This window comes from Perissodus microlepis, chromosome 17 (assembly GCF_051167445.1).
Source record: "Perissodus microlepis isolate ML-2025 ecotype Zambia chromosome 17, ASM5116744v1, whole genome shotgun sequence".
Taxonomy (NCBI): Eukaryota; Metazoa; Chordata; class Actinopteri; order Cichliformes; family Cichlidae; genus Perissodus; species Perissodus microlepis.
In genome coordinates this window covers 11,238,751-11,251,082 of record NC_140477.1, presented here as the reverse complement: position 1 = coordinate 11,251,082, position 12,332 = coordinate 11,238,751, and the positions used below count along the sequence as shown (strand labels likewise).

The following is a 12,332-nucleotide window of genomic DNA, read 5'->3' as shown; positions in this document are numbered from 1 at the left end:
TTTTATTGCGTACCTCTGTGCTATGGGCATGCAACCTTACTAACAGCTTGTTGCGACAGTCGAGTTAAGAGTGCCAGCTGCCTTAGCAATCTATTAAATAATGGCAAGATATAATAAGAACAATCAGCAAAAAAAAAAGACCCACAAAAGGGCATACTAATAAATTGCACCTTTATTTATATGCTTCAATGGCTATTATAAAGAAATAACTTAAAAGTCCTAATTATGCCAACAACAACCCAAACAAAGCCATTGGAATACAGAAACTCAATCCCAGATGCTGATTTTGACTCTATAAGTTAACTTGTGTTTCCGGATTCCAAACTATAAGTAACATATATTTATTTATTTATGTTCATTTGAGTGGTATAGTGCTTAGCACTGGAGCCTCACAGCAAGGTTCTCTGTTCAAATCCACCACTAGGATGGGCCCTTTCTGTGTAGAGTTCTTCCTGTGCCTATGTGGGTTCTCTCCAGGAGCTCCGGCTCAATCCCACAGTCCCAAGACATGCTTGTTAGGTTCACTGGTAAGTCTAAATTGGACATAGGTGTAAATGTGAGCCTGAATGGAAGTCTATCTCCCTGTGTTAGCCTGTGTTAGGCGACTGACTGGTGCTCTGTCCTTGGTGCTTTCAACCTCCCACCCAATGACAGCTGGGATAGGGTCTAAGCCCCCCCACATTCCGTGAACTGGATAAGCAGAAGAAAACACTGGATCACAATGCATCTGATTGTACTCAATAGAAGCACTTGATCATGTGTCACCTTCACAGTGAAAAAGAAAAAGACATAAACGAATACATGTAGTGGCATGAAAAAGCCGCCTTCCTGATTTCCTAGTGTTTTGCATATTTGTCACACATAGATGTTTCAGATCATCAAACATATTTTAATATTAGACAAAGATAAACCAAATAAATACAAAATGCTTTTTTTTTTTTTTTTAATTTCCCTGATTAAGGGAGAAAAGTTATCCAAACCTACCTGGTTCTGTGTGAAAAACTAACTGGCCCTCTTGATAAATGATGGATTAACTGTAATTAACCACATTTTTTGGAAAGCTGAGTTCAGCTTCACTAAACACTATCAGGCCTGATTACTGGCAAACCCGCTGAATCAAGAAATATTTAAGTATAACCTGTCTGACAAGGTGAAGCAGACTAAAAAAAACAAAACTAAAATTGCACAAAGAAACAAATGCCATGATCTAAAGAAACACCTGAGGAACCAAGTCACTGACAACTATCTGTCTAGAAAGGGTTACAAAGCCATATCTAAGGCTTTGGCACCCCAGTGAACCACGGTGAGAGCCTTTATACACAAATGCAGAAAACTTGGAACAGTGGTGAGGCTTCCCAGGAGTCAACATCTCATCCAGGAGATCCCAAAAGACCCCAAAACAACATCCGAAGAACTGCAAGCCTCACTTGCTTCAGGTAAGGTCAGTGTTCATGACTCCACCATAAGAGAGATACTGGGCAAAAACGGCTGCATGGCAGAGGTCCAAGACAAAAAGCACTGACCAAAAAGAACATAAAGGCTCATCTCAGTTTTGCCAGACAACATCTTGATGATCCTCAAGACTCTTGGGAAAATACTTTCTGGGCTGACAAGACAAAATTTCAGCTTTTTGGAAGGTTTGAGGCCCGTTACATCTGGCATAAAAGTAACAAAACATTTCAGAAAAGAAACATCATAACAACAGTAAAATATGGTTGTGGTAGTGTGATGGTCTGGGGCTGTTTTGCTCCCTCAGGACCTGGAAGACCTGCTGTGGTAAATGGAACCATGAATTCTGCTGTCTACCAAAACATCCTAAAGGAAAATGTCTGTCCATCTGTTTGTGACCTCAAGCTGAAACACATTTGGGTTCTGCAGTAGAACAATGATCCAAAACACCCGAGCAAGTCCACCTCTAAATAGCTTAAGAAAAACAAATTGAAGACTTTGGACTGGCCCAGACAAAATCCCGACCTGAATCCAAATGAGATGCATTTAGAAACTGCATTTGTGTTTTCTTGTGTTATCTTTGTCTAATAATTAAATTTCTTTGATGACCTGAAATATGTGTGTCAAACATACAAAAACAGGAAATCAGAAATGGGGCAAACAGTTTTTCACATCACTGACTGTATTTGTTTATGTTTTGAAGACAAGGTATGTGGCTTATTCTTTTCCGCTGTGATGATGACAACACATGAACACTCAGATGCATTGTGGTCCACTTGGTTAACACATTAACATAGACCTTTTGCAGGAAAACCAGCAGATGACCAACTTAGCCTTTCAGAGATAACAATGAATATTTTCTTAGATTGTGCACTCCTGAAAGCAACATGGATAACAGTGGTCTGTGCTTTTGTGACATCCAGATATCACTCTAGATGACTTCATAAGGCTGACAGAGTGAAAAAGGTGTATTTTGACAACATGCAAACACACACCCCACAAACCATACTAAGACAGAGTTACCACAAGTTTGGTAAACATCAGCTGCGTTGACCTTTAATGAATTCAAGCATCAAGCAAATGTAACCAAGGCTACGTCTACACGTACCCGGGTATTTTTGAAAACGCAGATTTTTCTATGCGTTCACACCTTTCGTCCACACGTAAACGGCGTTTTCGGTCACTGAAAACGGAGATTTCTAAAAACGCCTGCCAGGGTGGATATTTTCTAAAACTCCGTTTTTGCGTTTACGTGTGGACCAGAAAAACGGAGAAAACGCAGCGTCAAAGGTGTGCGCCTTTTTTGACGTCACACTGTGCGCCACGTTATTGTTTCGGTGAAATGAATTTCTACAATACTGTTACTGTTGATTGTACTCTCTGCAGTGTTTAAATGCTTACATATACACACACAGTTACTGTCCCTCCACACATACGACTCGGTTCTGCTTCTATGCCCCAGCTTTGTTTACTATTTCCCACCGAGGCTTCTAGACTTCTGATTGGCCAACATTTCTACATGGTTAGGAATATAGCGCCACCTGCTGCTTTGGCATGTTCCTAGCAGCGTTTTCCTTCATCTCTGCGTTTACGTGTGGACGGGATTATTTTTTAAAACGAAAACGGAAAATCTCAGTTTTCAAAAATACCCGTGTACGTGTGGACGTAGCCCAAACCTCCTTCTTAAACACTGTTTCAATTTTTGAGATATGCTCTCATAATACCCTGCCTGTCAATACCCTTGTTTCGTGCCATCTTCTCGTTTGATTTTCTCCCCATGAATCGCATATTGCCGAAGCATGACAAGTGGGTACGTGCACATACACAGCTTGAATTCAAAGCAAGCTAACATGGCACCCAGCATACATGCAGTCTGAGAGCCTTTTCAATTACTCTGCATCTCATTTATTCTTCTTCTGTCCTAAATCGTTTTATTCTCACCACTGTTTCTTTCCATTTTTCTCTTTTTGCCTCACATCTGCTTGTTTCTCTCTGTTGCTAGTTTCTTTCCTCTGCTTTCTTTATCTCCATCTGTCTCTGACCTTTCCAGTATAAAATCCTCACTCCCCCTGATTCCCAGCTATGCTCTCAGTTTTTAATGGGTGTGGGTTAGAAAGTGAGAGGGAGCTATTTACTGAAGAAAATCCTCCTGAACGAGTGAGAAAAGATTAGAAAAGAGAGCAAGAGCTGGTAAAGCAGAGCAGCATGCGTATGTGTGAGTTAGACTTAAGACAAGACATTCATGCTGCATTTTAATAGCCTATGTACAGACACCCCTTTGAGGTTGACTACAGACTGCATTGTTGAAGGAAAATGTATTCTTCACCAGTAATTATGAAGCCACTGTTAGACTAAACGAAGGTTAGGGTCAAACTGCAAATTATTTTTGCCATTTTCAGGTCTGCTGCAGCGGGAATTGGCATGTTTGAAATAGGTCACGCAAGGGCAGCAACAAACAAATGCAAAATTATCTCAACAATGACTTTTTGATCAAACAACTCTTGCTGCTCAAATATGTTTTTATAAAGCTGTTCAATGCACTGTGTTTCATTGTCTTTAGTGGGAATGCTCTCTTTTATGGTTCCTATTAAAATGCTTAGTCGATCAACATCATTAAAAACTGTCTAGATTATAAATGCCACAGTAATGGTTGTGAGTTTGAAGAGTGCCTACTGTAGCACTATACTGACAGGCTAAGCAATAATCAAGCTTGAAATAGAGATGACTAAACATTCATAACAACCTTCTACTTTTGTGGCTTCAACAATGATATCATCTTGAAGCCTTGGTATTTAATTTGGCTTATGACCGTATAGTCTTCTTTAAACACTAAAGGATGATAAACTATCCACTGGGCCATGCTGTAGAGGATTAATTGTCCAATAAACACAATAAAAATACAAACAAATTATAAAATTGTGATGATGTTTTAAGACTGGTGTGTGCTACTCATGCTTTCTTCAGTTGTTACAACCCGAACAATATATCAGTTAATATTAGCCATTTGACAGTATTATTGGCCAATATGTGAAAATATAAAAAGTAAAGATGAAATGGGAGAAACACCCTTCAACCATCTTATGAGCGCTGACCTCCAGAGGGGACTCTGCAACCTCCCTGCCACAAACAGAGCAACAAGTTGATCCAAGCATAGTCGATAAGTGTGTAAACAATTAAGCCAAGTCTTCTTGTAAAAATGAAACATAACTTTAAAAAAAGACTTAATGAGGACTCTTAAATAACCACATATAACAAATGTTAGGGAAATACGTTTTGTTTATCTGTCTGAAATAAAAACAATAAATCAGTAATCATTTCAGATTTTTAAACCACTAGATATCGCTATCCCAAAAATCCAATATCTGTTGGGTTCTATTAGTGGTATTAATAATATTGAAATAATATTACATTTTCTTCAGATAATTAAAAAAAAGGCACAGCAAAGTCTCATTTTGAGCTGCTTTCTTTCACATTGTCAGTAAGAATGCAGAAACTTCTTCAGACATACTCCATTTCACCTCTAAATCTTGCTCTTTCTATTTGTCTTGGTCCATGTGTGCTGCTCAGGAGGGTAGTTAATGAGAGACTGAAATTAGTGCAGAATCATGGTGTGTGTCGTTTTCACCACAGGCTACAGCGGTGGGAGGCAAGGCCCTTCTGTCCTTTTCCTGTCATCTCGCTCTCTATCCGCTCTACATTCCTTTCACCGCTTCTTCCATTGTCCTTTCCTTTCTGCTCCCCCCAAGCACTCTCTGTCAATCTCCAACCTTTTGACTCTTTTCTCTAGCTCGCACTTTCTCACCCAACTGAGGACACTTACAGTAGAACTCTGAACAGACATCAACAATTAAAAGTACTTTTAATGAGCTGATGTAGTGTGCTCACACAGTGAACTCTGTGTTCAACAGCAGTGGTCAATCTTGTACGCCTACCAGTATGACATTATTAGAAGAGCGGGGAGGATGATTTTAGGTTTCTTTATGTTTTGGTTCTGGAACCACAAAATAGCAAATAGCACACCAAGTAAAGGCCCATGCAGTCAAACACAAAGAGGTTGTAAGTCAAATCCTTAATGAGACAAACCATTTTGGAAGATAACTTAATCGTTCAGTTGAAACCCCCAAAGGTAATTCTATAGCCCCGGCTAAAAATCTATTTCGAGCTTGAGCTAGTAATGACAAAGCAGCAAGATTTAATGAAAAACTCACTTATAAAGGAAATTAGCAATGCATACGTCCATTACATTAAGCCCTTCAGCAATCAAGCTGATGTTATTGTTTCTTCAGTTCTGTCTGCTTTTCATGCTTTTGGTTATCATCATGTAAATTATGAAAAAGTTTTCTACCACAAACATGAAGGAATTGTTAAACTGTCCAGAGGGCTTTGTGGAAATGTTTCTCGATTTAACTTTGATCAACTGATTTCAGAACCCATCAGCAATTGTCTGATCATTAAGCTACTAGAGACCCCAGCCACTTTTTCAGTGCTTCCAGTACCCTGAAAGCTAGTCACTGTGTGAAAACATTTAAAAAGCTAAGAAAAATTGTCATCTGACAATGTGTTTGGGCAAATGCTTTTCCTCTTTTGCTCTCCAAATGGACCATTTACCTTCACGTAACCATAGCCTGCTTAAGGCGATGGGTCAGTGCAAATGGATTACATGACAAATCATGAAAGTCTCTGCCTTTGTCAGATTTTTCAGGCACGAGTTTTAACAGTTATTTCATAATAAAATGTGTAGAATACAATATCAGGTAGATGCTCCAGAAATAACATGAATGCTCAAGTCAAATAGTCACCTCTCAGTAAAAACTTGTTTAAACAACCTTGTACATATTGAACACATTACAGGTAGTCATGCAGACTGAAACATAGCACACCATGTCGAGGCTTGTCCAAGCGTGGTCATCGTGTGCATGTTTAACAGGGAGAGATTAAGGGGTTGCTGAGGCTTTTCAAAATGCCAGCCTAGTCCGGACCAAGGGGTGTAAATACCACCCAAATGTCAGCAAGAGACCCCAGAAGTCAAACTAAATTGGCTGCTACATGTACAAACACTCCCTTATGCCCCATATTTGTGTGTGCATCTTTAATGACTTGCACTCTCCGCTCTGACATCGGGGTACATTGCCAGAGTTCCAAGGGCAGAACCAATCTTATTCATTCACTGACTATAAGCCCTTGTCCTGTTGAACTGTACAACAGACAGAGGAATATTCAAAAGAGGAGTGATGTTTTGACAGACTTAAGGTCAAACAGACCTCTTTAGCAAAAAAATGCATTCAAATACTAAACCACACAAAACGTGCATACACTGTTTTGTCAGTCTTTTGCCTTGTCAAAACAAAAAATATTTTATTCAAAAAAATCTACACTTACTGGTCACCTTGTTTGGTATACCTTGTTAGTATTGAGTTGGACCCCCTTATTACAGTCAGACCTGCATTCTTTGTGGCATAGATTCAACAAAGAACTGAAAATATTTATTTTGGTTCATATAGACAGGACAGCAACACAGAGCTATTAACATTTCACCACATCTCAAAGGTTCTTTAATATACTAAGATATGCTGATTGTGGAGGCCATCTAAGTACAGTCAACTCATTGTCATCTTCAAGAAACCAGTTAGGGATGAGCTGAGTTTTGTGATGTGGTGAGTTATCCAGCTGGAAGCAGCTATCAGAAGATGGCTACACTGTGGAGGACAATATTCAGGTAGACTGGTGCGCTTAAACAATGCTGAGTTGGTACTAAGGGGACCAGAGTGAGCAAAAAAACATATCCCCCACATCATTACACCAGCAGGAGCCTGAACTGTTGATACAAACAAGGTGGATCCATGCTTTCAAGTCGTTTCCACCAAATTCTCTCTCTACCATTATAAGTGGCAGCAGAAATGGTTCCAGTCTTTTATGGTCAAATTTGGGCGAGCCCATGTGAACTGTAATCTTAGTTTCCTGTTCTCAGCTGACAGGAGTGGCACCTTGTGTGGTCTTCTTCCTGCTGTAACATACGTCCCTTCAAGCTTCTGCGCATACCTAGGTTGTAATAAGTGGTTATTTGAGTTGTTGTTACCTTCCTATCATCGTCAAGCAGTGTGGCCATTGTCCTCTCACCTCTGGCACTAACAAGGCATTTTTCCCAGAGAACAGAATATTTTCACTCTTTTATTTTTGACCCTTAAGGGGTCAAAATCACAGTAGGTCAACAGTGTAAAAAAACACCCAGATCAGCTAGCCTGGCGCCAACAACGACACCATATTTAAGTAAATCAAACTTCCTACCCATTCTGATGCTCAGTTTGAACTTCAATGGGTCATCTTGAACATGCCTACATATGCAAATACATGTTGCTGCCATAGATTTGTTTTTTTGGATATTTGTTTTAATTAGCAGTTGAACGGGTGTGCCCAAAAAAAGAGTTCAGCAAGTATACCTACTTGCTGGTAGCAAAAAATTGAATAAATGCAAAGCACTCAGGCAGACCCAAGCATAAAACTAAATCTACACATGAGGTACTACCGACCTGAGATTTTATCTATCCATCTATGGAAATAACATTAATTGAATCTTTGTCACAATAAGAGAAGAAGAACCTCACATTATGTATATTTATATTAAAATGCTTTAGAAAGGCATACTGTACACTTTGGGGCAATATTATTTTAGACAGTGCAAATATTAGCACTAGGTAAATTAGAAAAGTCCACACAAGTTCCCTTCTGTTTAAATTCTACCCTTTCTTTGGCATGAGCCAGAATTAAGTTGTGGTAGCTATGGGACTCTTAGACCTTCCAAAATTTAGATATGCAATCTTGCTTAGTTTTGCTCAGGCTGTTACTAGATATTGAGACTAAAGCTAACTCTGCAAAATGCAACACTAAGTGGAATCCGGTCATGAACTACACTTGACATACATCTATCACAGACAAAGCTCTCACTTGGCTTTTAAAACAACTTGATAGGATGGGAATGGTGCTGAAACTCCATTTTCACAGAGAACTTCCCATTAAATCCCTAAATGGGATTATGGACATAGTATGGATAGTATATTTCTCACCAACCACATGCACACCTGGATGAGAAGTCAACCCAGACAAGTACTGTGTTATTTTGCTTTTTTAAAAAAACAAACTAATATATACCAAACTTGCCTTAAACAGGCCATGTCAACTCTGAGTTTACTTATCTTAATTTCTAATTACAAAACTCATCTTATGAAAACTTTCAAACTGTAAAATTTGCAAATTTGATGGTTCTTGGAAACTAAGATTTAAGATTTGAAAAACAAACACACAGAAACATTATAAAGTAGAGTGCTTAACTTGATTTAAGGGGTGAAAACAAAATATATCCCAACACAGAAAAACCATTTGCAATCAAACATTAAGACCCTGATGTCTCATCTCCCACGCACTGCCACTGATTTCCTGTGCTCCAAACCCCCAACTGCTTTTACCATTAAAGCTGCCACGAGTTGCATGGCTGGCTGCAGGAGGTGTAGTGATCCATCAGCGGAGTGCCAGAGCTTTGCCATTAGAAAACCATCTGCAAGCAAAAGTGCTCCATTGGCACTAGAAGTCTAGAGAGGCCAGGTTGAGGGGAGGGAGGGAGAGAAGAGAGAGCCCTGTGTTCAAGGCAGTTTGGTTTGATTGATATGAACCATTACAGACAACATGGGAGAGGTAGGCAGAGAGCTAGTCACCGTTTTATTTTTGGTCATTTGTTCAGACAAAAGCTTGGCCAGACCTAAAGTGAACAGGGACTGAAAGTCGGTGTGGGTGTGTGTATGTGTCAGAGAAAGATAAGTGTGGAAGTAAGGGACAGAGAGAGAAAATTTCAAGGCCAAAACAACAGTAAAGGAACAAAAACATACAGGAAACAACCTGGAAAGAAAAGCATTAAGGCATACATACAAACACGCACGCACTGCCACATCTTTTTGCTCTCTCGAGTGAAAGGAGCTACTTTCAATAGCATCAATCAGTCAAGCAAGAAGTATGATAACAATGAATGAACTGCAATCTAGCTTGACTACCTTAATGGGCTCATGTAATGTGACTGAAACTGTTAATTAGTACCACATTTTGTGGTTATAGTATAGAGTAGGACTAGGAATAGTATATAGTAATTTGGCTTCCAGCATATTTGACTAAAATATCAACATAAACATCTTGGGCTTTTTTAATAGATTCAGAAAAAAAACGTTTGCTTTTTTTGTATCCACTTCTTAACATGTGTCAGAAATGTGTGACGCTTTAGAAATGTACATGAAACTTACCGAAATGTAAGAACAGGAAACATCTCTGTTTAATGGATCCTAGAAGGTTATGTGTCACTGCATGAAGGCCAATTCAATTAAACAGTTTCACTATTAGATTTACTCTACTCCAATGGGACCACAGCACAGTATAGGAAACTACCAGACATATGAAACATTACCAAAAACACAGCCCCTCAGAATAGTCAAATTTAATGGCAAATAAAAGCCAGGGTGGCAGACAATCCCAATTCCTGGATGGTATCAACAAACTGAAGGTACAAAATATTACATCATTTTTGATTTACGATATCCCACTAAACATTAACAAGGTTGAAATCAATAGATAGTCACTAAGAGGCTGTATAATATAATTAGTTTTACATTTTACTGGTATTGAGTCATATCCAAGGGTTCATATGTCTTGAGTAGCCAGGCTATCAGTTTCTGACAGACCAGTATGACACAAGAGGGCTTTTAAACACATACATGCTGTAAAGTTAATGGAATCTTGCCCAAAATATTCCAGTAAAGACAGCAGATTTGGTGTTGGTTACCTTTATTTTATTCTGATCCGATTAAGTTATATAGTGCTGGAAGTCACAATTTTAGTGTATGAGGATGTCTGCCACAAGCAGCGCTGTGTTGCTTTTAGCCATACTAGGAATGTACTTTAATATTAATAATAAAAATTTTGCCATGCCATAAGCAAATTAGTGCCACTGCAGTACAGACACTGTAACATCAGTACACCAAAGAATCGTTACCCATACACCGTAACCTTGTGTGTGTCATCAAAACCTATTTTTACTCTTTAAAGTCTCAGAGCAGATCATATGCACTATACACCCTGCTGTTTTGCATTTCTGAGTCAGTGCATTCCAGATGAACCAAAAACACATGCTGAAACCACATTCACGTGTATTTTTAGGTGGTTGTTCAATATATAGTATAGTATATAGTATATAATAGTATATAATAACCTGCTTTACCTGAGAAGAGGCTGGAAGATTACAGTGATGTTCCTCGCACCTGGCTTACACACAAACTTCATTTCTCCTCCTTCAATCAGGTTGTCATCAGCGCCACCTACAATACAAGAAACACAGCCTGTTATAGAAATAACAAAACAGGCATATGTGCGTAGTGGTTGCCAGTTTTACATATACACACACATAAAAGAGGTAGAGAATTCAAAGAGTATTTTTGCATCAAGGCAACTCACAAATCCATTTTTCTTTCCTGCAGTTCACTTAGCATTACCTAGCACTATAGAGGAGAGAGCTTCAGGATTAGAAAGGAGGTATTATTTTATAGTAAACTTTGTCTTATATTTTGCTCCAAGAATAGATTGTAGGAAAGATATTTGAATATACTGCAAGTGTGAATCCTCTGAAATGTGACATTCTGCATTAAAACAGACTGCCACAATGGACATTTGATATGTGCACCTTTATGAAGTCGTGTGCAAAAGACACCAGACTGCTACAAAAAAAATCACACTCGATTAACTGCACATCAGATTTCTCTGGTATGTTTGTCTGTACATTTCAGTTTTTCTGACATTCTCTATAACTTTGTCTGAAAACTTTCATGTTTTACCCTTGAAATGTTACATGGTGCAAAAGCTGTTGGCATTTTCCAGTTTGATGTGATCACTTTTAGCACAAGGTAAAAATTGACAAAATAACTATTTTTGACTGACACCGTGATGCAGCCGTGATCCAAGACTGGCACACATCACCACACCTTCTACTTTATATTGCAATATTTATATTGTGCTGTATTGTATTGTATTAAATTGTATTGTATTGCTACACCTACAAGAGTGCCTGGAGATGACCACAGAGTCACTTATCATTGGGATAGTCTATTTGCAGTTAGAATAGTGCCCATAATCTACCAACTCAGGAATTCCTGCTCTAAAACTAACAGTGAACTTTAACTCTGTTATTTCAATGAAATTAGTACGTTGTTCTACCTTTTTCTATTTGGTTTTTAAATTTAGAAATGCTTAATCACCCATTTACCTCCACTAAGGTGGTCATGTTTTTGGTTGCATTTGTGTGTGTGCATCATTCTGTCTGTAAACATGAGCACAAAAAGTTTTGAATGAATTCCAGTAAAACTTTGTCAGGGTGTAGAGTGCAGTCAAGTTGACTACACATTAAAATTTGGCTTACATCCACAAAGGTCTTCAAGGTCAACCTAAAAACCTCTTGGTCAAAAAATTAGAAAAAGGTTTATAACTTATATTCTTACAAGTGTGGTGTGTATTGTCAACATACAGAGTTACTTAAAATATATTGTCACTTTTGACCTCTGACTTCTACTTCAAAGTCAATAGGCTGATCTGAAAGTCAAAGTGATAATAATGCTATATAGAGCGGTTTCTTACTGCTAATTTATTTGTATTGACAGCATATAGGCATACAGGGGATGATATATGGGGATTCTAGATTTTATGTTATTTTGGACCTCTGACCCCTTCTCCAAGGTTAAATAAGGTCAAACATTCAGAAAATGTCTTATATCTATAAATCTGTGCTTACAATTTTATTGCCTTTATTTGTATTAGCAATATTTAGGACATGGCACTGTATTCTAAATATTGCATCAGCA

At 38.4% G+C, this 12,332-nt stretch overlaps 1 protein-coding gene across 1 annotated transcript in view; it reads right to left on the bottom strand.

Moving 5' to 3' along the window:
* exoc4 (exocyst complex component 4) overlaps positions 1-12,332 on the bottom strand; it is a 137,276-nt gene that overhangs the window by 75,625 nt on the left and 49,319 nt on the right. The window contains exon 11 of the mRNA XM_084909824.1: positions 10,703-10,799. Within this exon, the coding sequence (XP_084765950.1) occupies positions 10,703-10,799 (97 nt within the window). The remainder of the gene's footprint in view (positions 1-10,702; positions 10,800-12,332) is intronic.